General features: G+C 38.6%; 1 protein-coding gene across 1 annotated transcript; it reads left to right on the top strand.

The window, feature by feature from the left end:
- The first annotated feature begins 5,765 nt into the window (after positions 1 to 5,765).
- On the top strand, positions 5,766 to 7,796 carry galr1a (galanin receptor 1a). The gene is made up of 3 exons (XM_046059319.1): positions 5,766 to 6,419; positions 6,748 to 6,813; positions 7,443 to 7,796. Exons 1-3 carry the CDS (start codon positions 5,766 to 5,768, stop codon positions 7,794 to 7,796), a joined length of 1,074 nt encoding a protein of 357 aa, XP_045915275.1.
- The last annotated feature ends 6,163 nt before the right edge of the window (positions 7,797 to 13,959 follow it).

The following is a 13,959-nucleotide window of genomic DNA, read 5'->3' as shown; positions in this document are numbered from 1 at the left end:
GCCCTCCTCCTGAAGTCCACGGTCAGGATGGCCATAATCTAAAGTACCAACATCTTTTAAAAATTATGACTGATTGCAAAAAAATCTTGTTGATTTTAATTCACATTTGGGAGAGGATATATGGAAAATCATGGTAGCTAAAGCCAGGGAAATTTGCACACCAAGCTTCAACAAGACTCTGCAACAGCTCAGTAAGGTTGTTACTTAGGGGCAGGAGTTGAATTGAGCTAAATGCTAACATGCTCACTGCGACAAGGTTAACATGTTGATGTTTAGCAGGTATAATGGTGACCATGTTTGCCATCTTAGTTTAGAGTGTTAGCATACTAACACTTGCAAATCAGCAACAAACACAAAATATTGCTAAAACAGATGGGAATGTCATTAGTTTTTGTATTTTGTCACAGTATTGGAATTGAAATATTTACCTGATGAAAAATCAGAGGATCACTAAAGTTATTATAGTTCATCCTCAGGGAGGCATGCATGTCTAATTGCTGAAACATTGGACTCAAAACTACAAATGTCTGTCTCATCCTGCTGCTAAAGGAAAAGTCAGGGGATCACCAAAGTCATCAGGATTCATCCTCTTTGGGTCATGAAAATCTCATGGCAATGCATTTAATAGTAGTCGAGATATTTCAGTCTGGACTAGAAAGCGGGGCGGCACGGTTTTTCAGTGGTTAGCACTTTCGCCTCAAAGCAAGAAGGTTCGAACCTTGGTCCTCCTAGGCTGTTCTGTGTGGACTTTACATGTTCTCCCCGTGTCTGCGTGGGCTCTCTCCAGGTCCTCCGGCTTCCTCCCACTGTCCAAAGCCATACATGGTAGTTTAGTTTGGTGACTCTAAATTGTCCTTCGGATGAAGGACAATTTGAGGACAGTGTGAGTAGTAGCTTGTTTGTATATATGCGATCCAGGGTGTACTACATAATTGATGGATGGATGGACCAGAAAATGAAGGATTTGATTTGGAAATGTTCTTTTGTTAATCCTCTTTGGAAAACAGTAATTAAAAGTGTTGGAAGGTGGTTCCATGAACAGCTTCCAGAATCTCCCCAGCTGTGTTTATCAGGAGACAGAGTTCTCCTACCACAGGGTATGATTTTGGACTTGCATTGGCAGGCTTTATTGGTGCATCAAGGCTGGTTCAGACAAAAGCCTGATTTTGCCAAATAGTTTGAATCTCTTGTAATTATCAAGGGAAGTTCTATGAAAATCTGTCTTCTGAGATGCACATGAAGAAAAGACCAAATAGAATGTACATATTTATTCTTTTTATTTTCTACTCCGTTTTTGTTATGGTTTATTTGTTCTTCATTCTGTTTGTTTGTTTGTCTTATTTTATTTGTATGACTTACTTTTAAGTGAGACTTTTTTAATAATTCAATGTGAGATGTGGAACTTCTGGGTAGAATGTATTTATTTTGTTTCTTACTGATGGTGGTTGTTGTTTGTATATGTGTTACTTATGTAACATCCTGCTGCTGCACAGCAAATTGCCCCTCGGGGATAATAAAGACTCCTTGAACCTTGCTTCTGTTTGTTCTGTTATCTGTTCTTCACTCATTTTGTCTTGTGTCACATTAAGTCTTTATTTACAATAATTTATGTAAGTTAATAAAAAACACTTGAATTTTTATACCAAAAAGAAAAGAAAAGAAAGTACATAGTAATAAGTTAACTTTCTGAGGACTTATCGCAGAAATAAAATCTTTCTTCAGACATTCTTGGGTACAGCAAAAACTTTATTTAGCCAGACTCATTGGTCTTGCAGGGTCTTGATAAGGGCGCAAATAATACAAATGTATTACACTTGGTAGCGCACCAGAAATAAACATTATTCACTCACAAGAACTTTAAGATCACCTTCAATTGCAGTGATGGAAGAAGTACTCAGATCTATTACTTAAGTAAAAGTAGCAACACCATAGTTTAGAAATACTCTATTACAATAAAAGTCCTGCATCCAGAATGCTACTTAATAAAAGATCAAAATATACTTATAGAGCAAAATTAAAATCACATCATCATGCAGTAAGATCTATTGCAGAATAAGAATTGCAGCTGGTAAAGGTGGGGCTTATTATTAATCTGAATCTAGGGTAAAGTTACCAATCTAAAGTTATCAAATATATTTAGTGGAGTAAAAAGTACAATATTTGCCTCATTGAAGAAGCAGCATTGTTTAATGAAGCTTAGCCAAGGAGATCAGTGTTAAAGAGTGAGAACACAATGTAGTGCCAAACCAAATATGAAGATTGCCTCTTGGTCCACAATATTTATCCGTCTGCTATCCAATAGTGTCTATGGTGTATCCCATGCAAGGTCATTCTTAACTGACCTAAATATGTGTAGCCATTGAACTGGATGTTAGACTCCAACACCTTACATAAACTACATTGGAAGTTGGAGGTCAATTCTAGGCTTTCAAGTGACCCCGAGCGTGACTTAAACATGACCTTTACGTCACCTGTTACTGAAATTACCAAAAACAAGGCTATTAAGAAAATTCCCTCATAGAGACTTTGTAACTTTCTCTGTAACTTTCTCAGCACAGCTGCCATTGCGGCCACTAGTGACATTTACAGGTTAATGGGGATAGACAAATATAGTGTATAGCACGTACTGCTAATGAGTGCCTGGCTAGCTCAGTCGGTAGAGCATGAGACTCTTTATCCCCGGGTTGTAGGTTTGAGCCCCATGTTGGGTGAACATCTTTGGGTGGCAGTAGCTCAGTCTGTGGGGACTTTGCTTAGAGGATTGCCAGTTTAGACTAAACCCCTAACAGCTCTCTGGTTGCTGCACACTTGCTGCCCACTCCTCCTAAATGGGATGAGTTAAATACAGATAACCTATAATTATGTGACAATAAAGTTGATTCTCATTGTTCTTAAACTTTTCATCTGTGAGAAAATGAACGAGCCTTCAAGGTGGTCATATTCTCACTTTAACATTTACTTCATGTGAAAGTGAATAAAGCTTTGTTTTCTGCATATTTTTTGCTTAAAATTTCCCTTTGTCATAATTATTTTGATCATCCCACATTTGAAGTACAGTTCCCTGATAGAGAAGAATTTGTTTTCAATTCAACACCAAATTGTTTATCAAGCTTGTATCCTATTGTACACGTTCATTGGTAATAACACAGTTAGGGAAACAAAACCATCCAGAACATAAAGTACAGGTCAAGGAGAAAATCATCTCTCTGTGGTTGATGGTAAATTGAACCGGACAAATTTTGCAGGTTTCAGCACCATGGACGGATGAGCTGACAGATGAGCTGTCCATGGTGCTGAAAGAATTCATCACCATGGACAGATGAGCTGACAGATGAGCTGAAATAATTCATCACCATGGACAGCACCAAGAATGTAACAGGACAGTTTACTCTATCTATGTTACTTAAAGATAGCACTTTTTCAATATTCTGCAGGAATGGCTGATATTTTCTTGAAAAATTGGACGCTTCCACATGCCCTTCTTCTCCCCAGCAGAAAGAAGGATAACGTCTCGGTCGATGGAGTAAAGAGTTACCATGGAAACTTTGGGCTGTTTCAGGACATGAACTGAGAAACATATTACAAAACAACGGACACGCTCCGAAAAGTATAATAACCCTGTGATAAAAAAGTAATATAATGGCCGCTATTCATTTTCAGAAAGGCTAAGAAATTGTCTTCAACATGAAAACCATCACTACCGTCATGATCAGCATCATTATCATCATAATCATCACCTTCTTCACAATCCTTAGGTTTTAGAACTGCAAGAGTATAGCTTCTGTGTTGAATTTACCTGATTAACACCAGCAAATTAGCCAAATGTTTAAACAATAAAAAGCTTCAAATGTGTACAATCATCTGAGGACAAGCGGACCCAAAGATAAAATCAGCCTCTGCTCTCATGTTACATAGCATGTGCATCATCTCTGTCGTCATTTACAGATGGTTATCTCCTGGGCAGATCTCTTCTGCATTGGTCTGTCTGAAAACCACATGCTTGCATAATGATAATACAGCTGTTTCCAGGGCAGATCAATAACAGACAGAAGACTGAGGACGATCGATGGAAATGAGAAAAATGATAATAAACTATTCCCTAGCTGGGTCTGCACACTTTAATATAAGTACATGGCTCTAAAGAAAACATTATTTTAGGATTAGGAAGGATTAAATCAAACTGCAAATCCTTACACTGAAATATCTGAGATGGACTGTCATAAGATTTTGAAAAGACATTTTATGGTCCCCAGAGTGGATAGCATGCTGCAAATCACCGCTGTGCAGCCTCACAGAGGACCTAGCAAGGCTGTAAACTCTTGTTACAAAATAATATGTGCAGCAGAGTCCAAGACATTCTGACTTTTAGCCCCTAGTCCTTGCCACAGCTCCAAAAATACTGGATCCTACACTTTCCATAATGCAACTTAATATATTGGGCGCCTCAACACCTGTTAAACTCCTGCATCTTTTTACACTCCACACACCAGGTTTGTAACTCCAGCTTTCACTTATAAATGTGTCACTTGACAAATGTTATCCAGAGTCACAGAAGACTTTATACAACTTAAATTGACCTTGATCTCCACACACTACAGGTGATTTTACAAAATATGATAATACATGTTGATTGTTTGTCTGGGGATGGATCACTAAATATTCATAAGTAAGGATTACAAATCACAGAACCACCACTTCATTAAGCTAAGAAAATGGGATCAATAAAGCTTGAGCAACCTTTAAGCAAACACCAGAGTGGTTGATAGGAAGTTAGGAACAGTATATAGTAAAATATGAGAATAGGTAGAAAAAATTTTCTTTCTATCTTTACATCACACGCAGAGCACTTACCATAGCGCACAACCCCAGCCACGCCTCCGAACTCATGCTTCACTTTACTCTCTCTGATCTGTAAAAAAGCACGCTACAGTGAGAGCTTCTTGCCCTCGGCCATCACTGCCCTCAACAAACTGTAGCAGTAACACTCAAATTGAGTTTTTGTGACTGCACTCTATCTATCTATCTATCTATCTATCTATCTATCTATCTGTTGCACTGAATATAGAGTATATATTATTAGACATAGATTAGCATTTATATATGCATTACTGTGTACTGGATTAATTGCTGATGCACACAGTGAGACCTCACAAGACCCTCAAAAGTCTGAGAGCAGCAGAATTAATTTTCATGCTACACAGTATCTGTCTCAGAGCTTGTCCAAATCCATTCAATATATATTAGAGACTGAAGTGCACTCCTTGGGAAGTGGCCTCTGTTTAACATTGACAGACAGATTTATAACACTGCAGAAGACTTAACATAATTAACTATGATGCATTGTGCAATAAACTGAATACATATTCTTACAGATACAGAATTCAGAATCCATCAACTATTGTCACTTTTCATATACAGTAAAAAAAAACCCATATATTTGTAATAATAATAATAATAATAATAATAATAATAATAATAATAAATGCGTTTATTTACTTATTTTAGTAAAGTAAGACTGAATGCTTGATGAACTGGCCTGTTAATGATTGAAGCAGTTTATAAGAGAATCTCTGTCTGCAGGTCACTGGGAACAGTAGAAAGGTGGGATCGGCTGCGCACAGCATAGTGACGTTGCCTAGGAAGGCAGGGAGCATGAGCTCCATCCAACCTTTATCCAAAAGAAACCCCATCCTCACCCTGAGCTTCATGTGGAGGCTATGCATCTTTTATATCAACATATAACTTTTCTTCAATAGTGGGGAAAGATGGACCTACAGGTGGAAAACCAAAGCCAGTCTTTCAACACCAACACCGTGAGGCTGCCAGCTAAACATATACTGGGGATGGGTGTAGATAACTTTATTTCTCTTCTGATATTTGGACTTATTTTCATCCTCGGTGTGCTTGGGAACACCATGGTGATTACGGTGCTGGCGCGCAGTAAACCGGGACAACCGAGGAGCACAACCAACATCTTCATCCTGAACCTGAGCGTGGCTGACCTGTCCTACCTACTTTTCTGCGTCCCCTTCCAGTCCACAATCTACATGCTGCCAACATGGGTCCTGGGAGCTTTCATCTGCAAGTTCATCCACTATTTCTTTACCGTGTCCATGCTGGTCAGTATTTTCACTCTGTCGGCGATGTCCGTGGACCGTTACGTGGCCATCGTCCACGCCAGGAAATCCTCGTCGATTCGGGTGGGGAGGCATGCCATGCTCGGAGTGGTACTGATCTGGACCCTGTCTCTGGTCATGGCAGCTCCTGTGGCGCACTACCAGACCATCGTGGAGCGGGAGGACAACAACACCTTCTGCTGGGAGGTTTGGCCGGATCACCAAAGGAAAGTCTACGTGTTGTGCACCTTTGTTTTTGGATATCTCCTGCCCCTCACTTTGATATCTGTCTGCTATGCAAAGGTGGGTGCAGTGTTAATGACTGATTTAGATGCCAGCAAAGTTAAACATGATGCCTAATTGTGGCTTTAATCCCCATAAAAGTTACATTTCTTTGTTCCCCTAGTGAAAAAATGTTGACTTTTCAGCAACAGTAGTTTGGAATTTGTCAAATGTTCACTGAAACATTATCTGTCCAAACAGCTGACATGTCATTGTGTATAATTGTTATACAGAAAAACATTCTTTTTAAATGGAGAAAAAAGGCGCAATGGAGAACCAAAGAAAGAAAAGACGCACATGGTCAGAACTACTTTAGATCTTATCTTTTATAATACCTTTATTATTGCAGGTTTTAAACCATCTACACAAAAAACTGAAGAATGTTTCCAAAAAATCTGAGCTCTCCAAAAAGAAGGTTGGTGGGAGATTATTCCTGTCTATATTTGGTAGGTCTGTGGTGCTTGAAAGGTAAGTGTGCACAGTACTCACTGGTTACAGAGTGTAATTAATTTACAGCCATTTTTCAATGCCAGAAATGTGAGAATTTCCTGCTTTTCTTTGTCAAATATGAAAGTAAATGAAATGTCTCTAATTTTCACACACACAAAAAAGAAAAACCCACGACATTTGTAGATGTTTCATTGGATTCTAAGAAATGGGTGGTGAACTACTTTTTCACATTTCATACACTAAAGGGTTACTTGACAAAATAATTGGAATATTAATGAAAACATCATTAGTTGCAGCACTACTTTCTGCTCTACAAGTGAAAAGGCCTTGTGAAAAGTTAATGTGTGTGAAATGTCTAGCTGGTAATGAAATTAAAAATGCAAAAGCCTAGTACACTTTGTTCAATTCACATTTTGTGATCTGCATCATCTCCACTGGATTATCCATAAAACTGGTATCTGTCTGTCTGGTATTGTTTTACTTGATCACGTTATGTTTTCATGAGTACCTCCACAGACTGCCCAGTTACAGTTATATTTGATCACATGACAAATGAAACTACCAATCATGAACTCCTCTGCCCTCCCTCCACAGACTGCGCAGACAGTCCTGGTGGTGGTGGTGGTCTTCTGCCTGTCGTGGCTGCCTCACCACATAGTCCACCTGTGGGTGGAGTTTGGCTCTTTCCCTCTGAACCAGGCCTCTTTCGTGTTCAGGATGGTGGCTCACTGCTTGGCCTACAGCAACTCATCCGTCAACCCCATCATCTACGCTTTCCTGTCCGAGAACTTCAGGAATTCGTACAAGCAGGTTTTCTGGTGCCGGACGCCCAACAAGTGCCCTGTTTACGACACCAGGGAGCTCCGCAGCAGAGTGGAGACGGCACCGTCCACTAACATCAGTGTGACTTACAAAGGTCATGACTCTCAGATCAGTAAAATGCTTTGATGCCGCTGCTGATGTTAGAGGCATTTTCTGTGTTCTATATAGAGCCTGACCAATACTGGACATTTGAGGCCAATACATGTTGTGATAGGCTATTTGTGCTTGACTTGGGCCACTAATCACCAGAATCATGAATATAGCCTACTGTATATACACATTTGATGTTGTTATGTGTAAGGCATGATAGGCCCATTGCCTGCTCTGAGCCACAAGAGTAGAAAAGAAAGAGTTTAGCATCAGCACAGAGACTGTAAACAGCTAGCCTGGCTCTGTCTAAAGGTAAGAAAATTCACCCAACAGAAACTATAAAGCTCATTAACCAACACATTATATGCAGTTTTAACACTTATAATAAATTATAAATAATATAAAAACATTTTTTAAAAGTTTAAAAACGGCAACCGGCTTTCACATAGGGTTAGGGTTGTGTGCCAGATTGTTTTGTTGCCAGACAGACAGTTGGTGCTCCTAACACGCAAAGCATAAATGTAGTCATCTAATTTTCTGCAAAAAAGCCAATAATCATATTTCCCAAATTGATGAACTTTCTGATTCTGACCATCAAATGAATAATTGCTGGACACAAATGTGCCCTCTAGTGGATAAACTTTGTAACAATGTTGCTTTCTCCAAAGATCCCTACTGAAATTGAATTCTTCTTGCCAGACAAAAACATAAATGTTGGACAATTTTTCAAAACCACTGGTTATGTTCAATGCAAACAACTTATTGCATTTTACTATATCTGCGCATGGCATCTACCGTATGGTTAATGTTAGGGAAAAATCATGGTAATGGCAAATGATGTATGGTTAAGGTATAGTTAGGGTTAGGCAAACTCCAGTGTCCTGCATTCATGTTAGATATGCCATGCAATTTCCATGTAATTCTCTGGGACATTTTTGTACTACATTTTATTGTTAATTACGGGCCAACATATACACCAAATCTGCCATGTCCATGTATTGGTCAGGCTTTAGCTCTGAGTTTGGTTTTACTAATGCAGTTAGTGCCATAAAGTAATGTGAAACTTATTTTTTAAAGGCACAATTTGAAGTGAAATGCAATGTACTTAAATTGAGCTCTTGGTGAAATGCATTTGAGCAAAGAATCACTTCACCAACTTTAGAGAGCATTTACTTTCTTTACCTTTCATTTTAGGCCTCTTCATTACATTCTTCCCATATAGGAGTCACCAGGAGATCAGACTCTGCTCTGATTGTTAAATCTGAAGTCTGAGTTATTATGTTCATACAATGTTGGCTCTATACCAGAGAACATCAAGTACGTGCACATGAGAATACTTTAAATGGCAGTGCAGATGACCATTCTGTCCCCAAAGACAAAAGGATAAATAAAGCCCCTCATTGGTTCACACCAGAGCTACCAGAGACAGTTCACAACAGGAAAGAAAAACTGAGTCTGGGAACACGATTCCCTTCTCCAGTTCATGTTTGCAGGAAAAACTGAGCGCGAAAAGGCCCCACTCACAGTCAAACATGCAGATGCATGTTTTAAACTCACTCTACACTCAGATTTCCCCCATTTATGCTAAAGGCAACCTCTGAACTTTGTTCTTTGTTTGTACTCTTGAAGTTAATGTCACTGTAAAATGTTTTCACTTGTGCTGATTTTCTTATTAAGTGTACAATATGTTTGTGAATAAAAGAATTAAAGAAAGAGATAAATAAATAATATTACAAGCAAATCAATTATTTACTTGTACATGCACAAGAACCAGCTGTATTCCATGGATGGTATAGTTTGTTTGGATGCAATCTGTTTTGCCAGAGCACTGTTGGGCTAGTTTACCTGGCCTTCAGATCACACAGATTAGGCCAACATATTGTTTCCTGTTTATCCCCAAGGCTGAATTTGATTACACTGACTTTTGCAAACAGGGAAGGCCGCATGCTCCTCTTCACAATGTTCTCCACCCCCTGCGGTTATTGTTACCGGTATACGAAAAGGCAGCTTTTCGTACTGCCTCAGAAAAAAAAAGAGAATAAGGGATTTGCATAAATAGTATTTTATGCATAGCAGGAGAGGATGTATGAAATGAGATTTACTGTAAAGATACAGCTCAGATAATACCTGATGAGGTTTCTGTTTAATGCAGGTACGCTAGATTAGCAGTCAGGCTTCATTTTTTATCTTTTTAGGGTGACATATTACCACCAGTCCAGGGAGAGCAGATGTAAAATAGTCTTTTGGCTAATTCTGGCACATTATACATTTCTTTTTGTATTATTATAATATTTATATAAAAATAAATCTTTTGTGGTTTCTGATGAATTTAGATAACAATTGAAAAACTACAATTAAAAATAAAATATTATGTCACACAAAACATTCAAATTAACAGTTAGTAGATATTGCCAATAACCACGTGACAGAATGTGATGAGAATTCACTTTCTGCTGTCCCAGCTTGATACATACCTCTAGTAGTAATATCAGCACCACTGCACATTCTTGGAGAAACTGTACTGCACGGTAAGCTTGTAATTAAGGAGAAATTAGTTGTTTTGATATGTTTGCCATAACTGAATACATAAATAAATCTCCCAACACATTCACTGTAAATTCACGGCAATATCACATTGAAATGGCCCTATATTTTCCATAATTTTGAGTCACAAGATCACTCACCAAGTGACAGATATTTATAAACCTGCATGTGTGAATATTGTAGCATTGAGAGACAAAGCTAATGAGAATCATAATCCTTCTTTGTTACACAAAATTATATATCTATATCGAGAAATATAGGGTAAGCCTTTTACCAGCTACTTTGTGAGGCTGTGGAAGGATGTCTGACAGGATGATGATCGTTTCTGTCATTTTGTCATTTTATTTCTTAGTTATGATTCTATTGGTAAAGATAACCTAAACTTAAATAATGTCTCAGAATCCATAGTCTGCTGATGTCTTATTTAATTTATCTATTTTTTCTCTCCATTGGCTGAATAAATGAGGTACTGGAACTGTGTCACGGCGTGGCAGGACAGCAGGGAAATGATAATTTGGTTGTTTGTCCGCTGGTCACTCAGAGATGATTTTATAAAAAGGTCATAATCATTACCGTGCTGCTTAATGAAGAAAATCATTTTTCTTTTATCCCTAAAGACTCAGCCCACTTAGTCCCTGAGAAGATTACTGATTACTGAAGGGATGAACAATTTGAGGACAGGAGCACATTAACAGTTTTTATTTACTTTGCTCAGAAACTGTTATAACCTCATTTGAACAGCAGATGTCAGACTAATACAAATCTTTCTTTCCTTACTCTGTTTTTCTTTTTTGGTCATTCATTCGTTCTTTAATACATTCTTTCTTTATTCCTTCTTTCTTTCTTTCATGTATTGGAAGGCATTTTGCTTGCAGGTCTCATTTTTATGTTTAATCAGTTTACATTTAAATTGTGTGTTTAAATGAACTTTGGAATTTGGTTTTTGATGCTCATTGTCATAAAATAATTGGTGGATTGGTGGTTTTTCTGTCTGTCACCTAAATCAACCTTGATTCCTCCCCACACCAAGGGGAAATTAATTTCTAGACCTTCTATGCTAATCAATACCACTGCCTGATAGCCTCTCCCATTTCTCATTTCCCTTGGTGGCAGCTGAGGCCTCTATCCCTCCCCTGAGACTCCCACCCTGCCTATTGAAAGTGTCATAAATAATGCTGGCTAATTAGATATGAATTGATTGTGTGTAGGTTGAGGTCGTTTTCATCCATCACTCTAAAAGCTGTTTAACAATAGATTACCACCCAATAATACCCTATGGAGCCACAGCAAATGGATCATTGGGTCACTTCAGCCTTGTTTGGTATGTGGGGGGGCGTCATAAATCTGCTGAATAATAAATATTACTCCAGTCTATTCTTTTAGTGCTGGAGGAGGTATTATTAATACAGAGGAGGTTATGAATCATCACAGGACTTCACCGGAGGGTTTCGGGGTTGCAACAAGTAATTTGTGATATAGTTTGTCTGGTGTGGATTATTTGATGTTTGTCCAAACTTTTCTCTCTCTCTCTCACTCTCACTTTGTTTGAGATATTTAGATTTATTTAATTAATGTTTAGGTATTATATAAATGTCAGTTTCCAATAAAGATTGAATATCATCTGATTATTTAATTTCCGGCTTGCTTTCTGCATTGATTTGTCCTCAGTTTTTAGCTATGCTAGCAGCATGATGACTCTCTGGATGTCAGTCGGTCCATCACTTTGGACCAGACTAAAATATCTTGTGTTTAGTGCTAATTAACAAATGTTAGCATGCTAAAAATTACCTGCTTAACACCATTAACAACAGCATTTAGCTCTGTGTGTCTAAGCCTCAGCATGGCGGTAGACTCTTAGTCTTGTTTAAACCCCCGATTCTTTTGTATTTAGTCACAAATATTTAATGTTACAAAGAAATGTTGAAACGGTTGAAGCCAAGTGTTCGAGTGTTTAATATGACCATTATGCTACATTACACCCGGCGTGTAGATGTTGCATTGTTTTCCTGATGTTTGATTTCTTTTTCTCATATTACTTCTGATGTATATTTAAATTTCTTTGATTTCTTGATTTCTTTCTGTACTGATTTTGTGTCTGTTGAGCGTCAGTTGCAGCTGTGAACTGTATTTTCACATGTATACTTGCACAAAAAAAGTTTGAAGTTAGTATAGGCCTAAGCTTTGAGATTCTTTTGTCAAACATTTGCCCTGATGAAGTGACTGAAAGCTTGGTTTCATTATTACAAACTTAATTGGACCTGAAAAGGCTTCTTTTCTCCACATATTTCTAATATTGAGGTGTTTCTCGATATATCTTATAACTTCTAGTGAAAAAAAATGGTTTTGAGAGAGAAATTTCTTGTCCGTGTTGTGACAAAGATACCGGCACGTGAGGTTTGATCTCTATCCACCTGCCCTGGACTCCTCAGTTTTCTGAGTAGAGCCAATGAAAGGTGCGGCTTTCTGGGCTGAAGACAACCACAGCAGGTCTGGCTGTCACCCTCTCTGATTAATGGCCCTGCTGAAACATGTCCAGCCACATTAGAGCCCCATGTATCTCCCAGAGTCCACACAGGCCTGGCTCTTTGTTCTGATGGGAAATGGTGTCAGCCGCTCACTGCTGCTCGCCCAGAAACAGATAAAGATTTACTGTCATCAGAGGCCAGATTAAAGCGCACAAACGCAGACATTGATTTCTGAGAGGGAGAGAGAGGGAGGAGGAGGGAAAAAAACGACACATTTTGGGTAGGAAACTCATTCCAGGGCTGGCGGAGATATGATCAGCTTATTTGGGAGGTGGATAATATGGAGCCCTCTCCCAGAATGAACTTTGAAAGAAGTAAATTGTAAATATTGATTTCTGAAATGAACTGTCAATCTCACTCGGCGAGATTATTCCTATCATCTTGTCGAGAGAGGGCCAATGAATTCAAAACGGCGGACAAAGAGGGGGACGTGCTGGATTCCTGTTAGGGAACACTCAAAAGAGCTTTATTCGCTTAGTAATGGTTGTTCAGTTTCATCAGATAACAGCTGAGATCTCATCGGTGCTGAAAAATGAAATGAACTGTGACTTCACATCCAGATCGCTGCTCTTGTCCACACTGAGATCATCAGAGAAGCGCTGCTGGAGGAACTCAGTACACTTCATTACCAGCTGCAACCTGGTGGGAACAAAGACCACTTTCCTGTCTCACCTAGAGGTCATGTCTGAGGGCCAGTTTGATGGGGTGCTGACATGCACCCCAGCATGAGGACTCCTTCTGCTTAAAGCAGGTTGACTGACCAAAATCATAAAACAAAAATGTTCAAACTTACTCTTATAGTCATATCTGGCAATGCAGGTTTGGTTTTATTTACCCAGGTTTTGCCCAGGTTGTCTCTTTGGGATTTCAGCCTCCAACCCAACAATATATATGTGTATATATACAGGCCTATATATAATTTTGGTTATATATATAAAATACAAAATGTTTTTTGTATTTAGGTTAATTGACCCCTTCAAAGAAAAAAGAGGCAGAAACTGTATATGTGCTAACCTAATGGACAATAATTCTCTGGATTCTTCTTCATTTGACTGTGTCTTTAGAGTGAAGTTCTTCCTACTTAGAAAGCCTCTGAGTTTTAATAAAATAGACGATACTGAGAGTCCAAA

Source organism: Micropterus dolomieu, linkage group LG09 (genome assembly GCF_021292245.1).
Source record: "Micropterus dolomieu isolate WLL.071019.BEF.003 ecotype Adirondacks linkage group LG09, ASM2129224v1, whole genome shotgun sequence".
Taxonomy (NCBI): Eukaryota; Metazoa; Chordata; class Actinopteri; order Centrarchiformes; family Centrarchidae; genus Micropterus; species Micropterus dolomieu.
The sequence above is the reverse complement of the archived record's forward strand: the minus strand, read 5'-3'. Positions and strand labels throughout refer to the sequence as shown.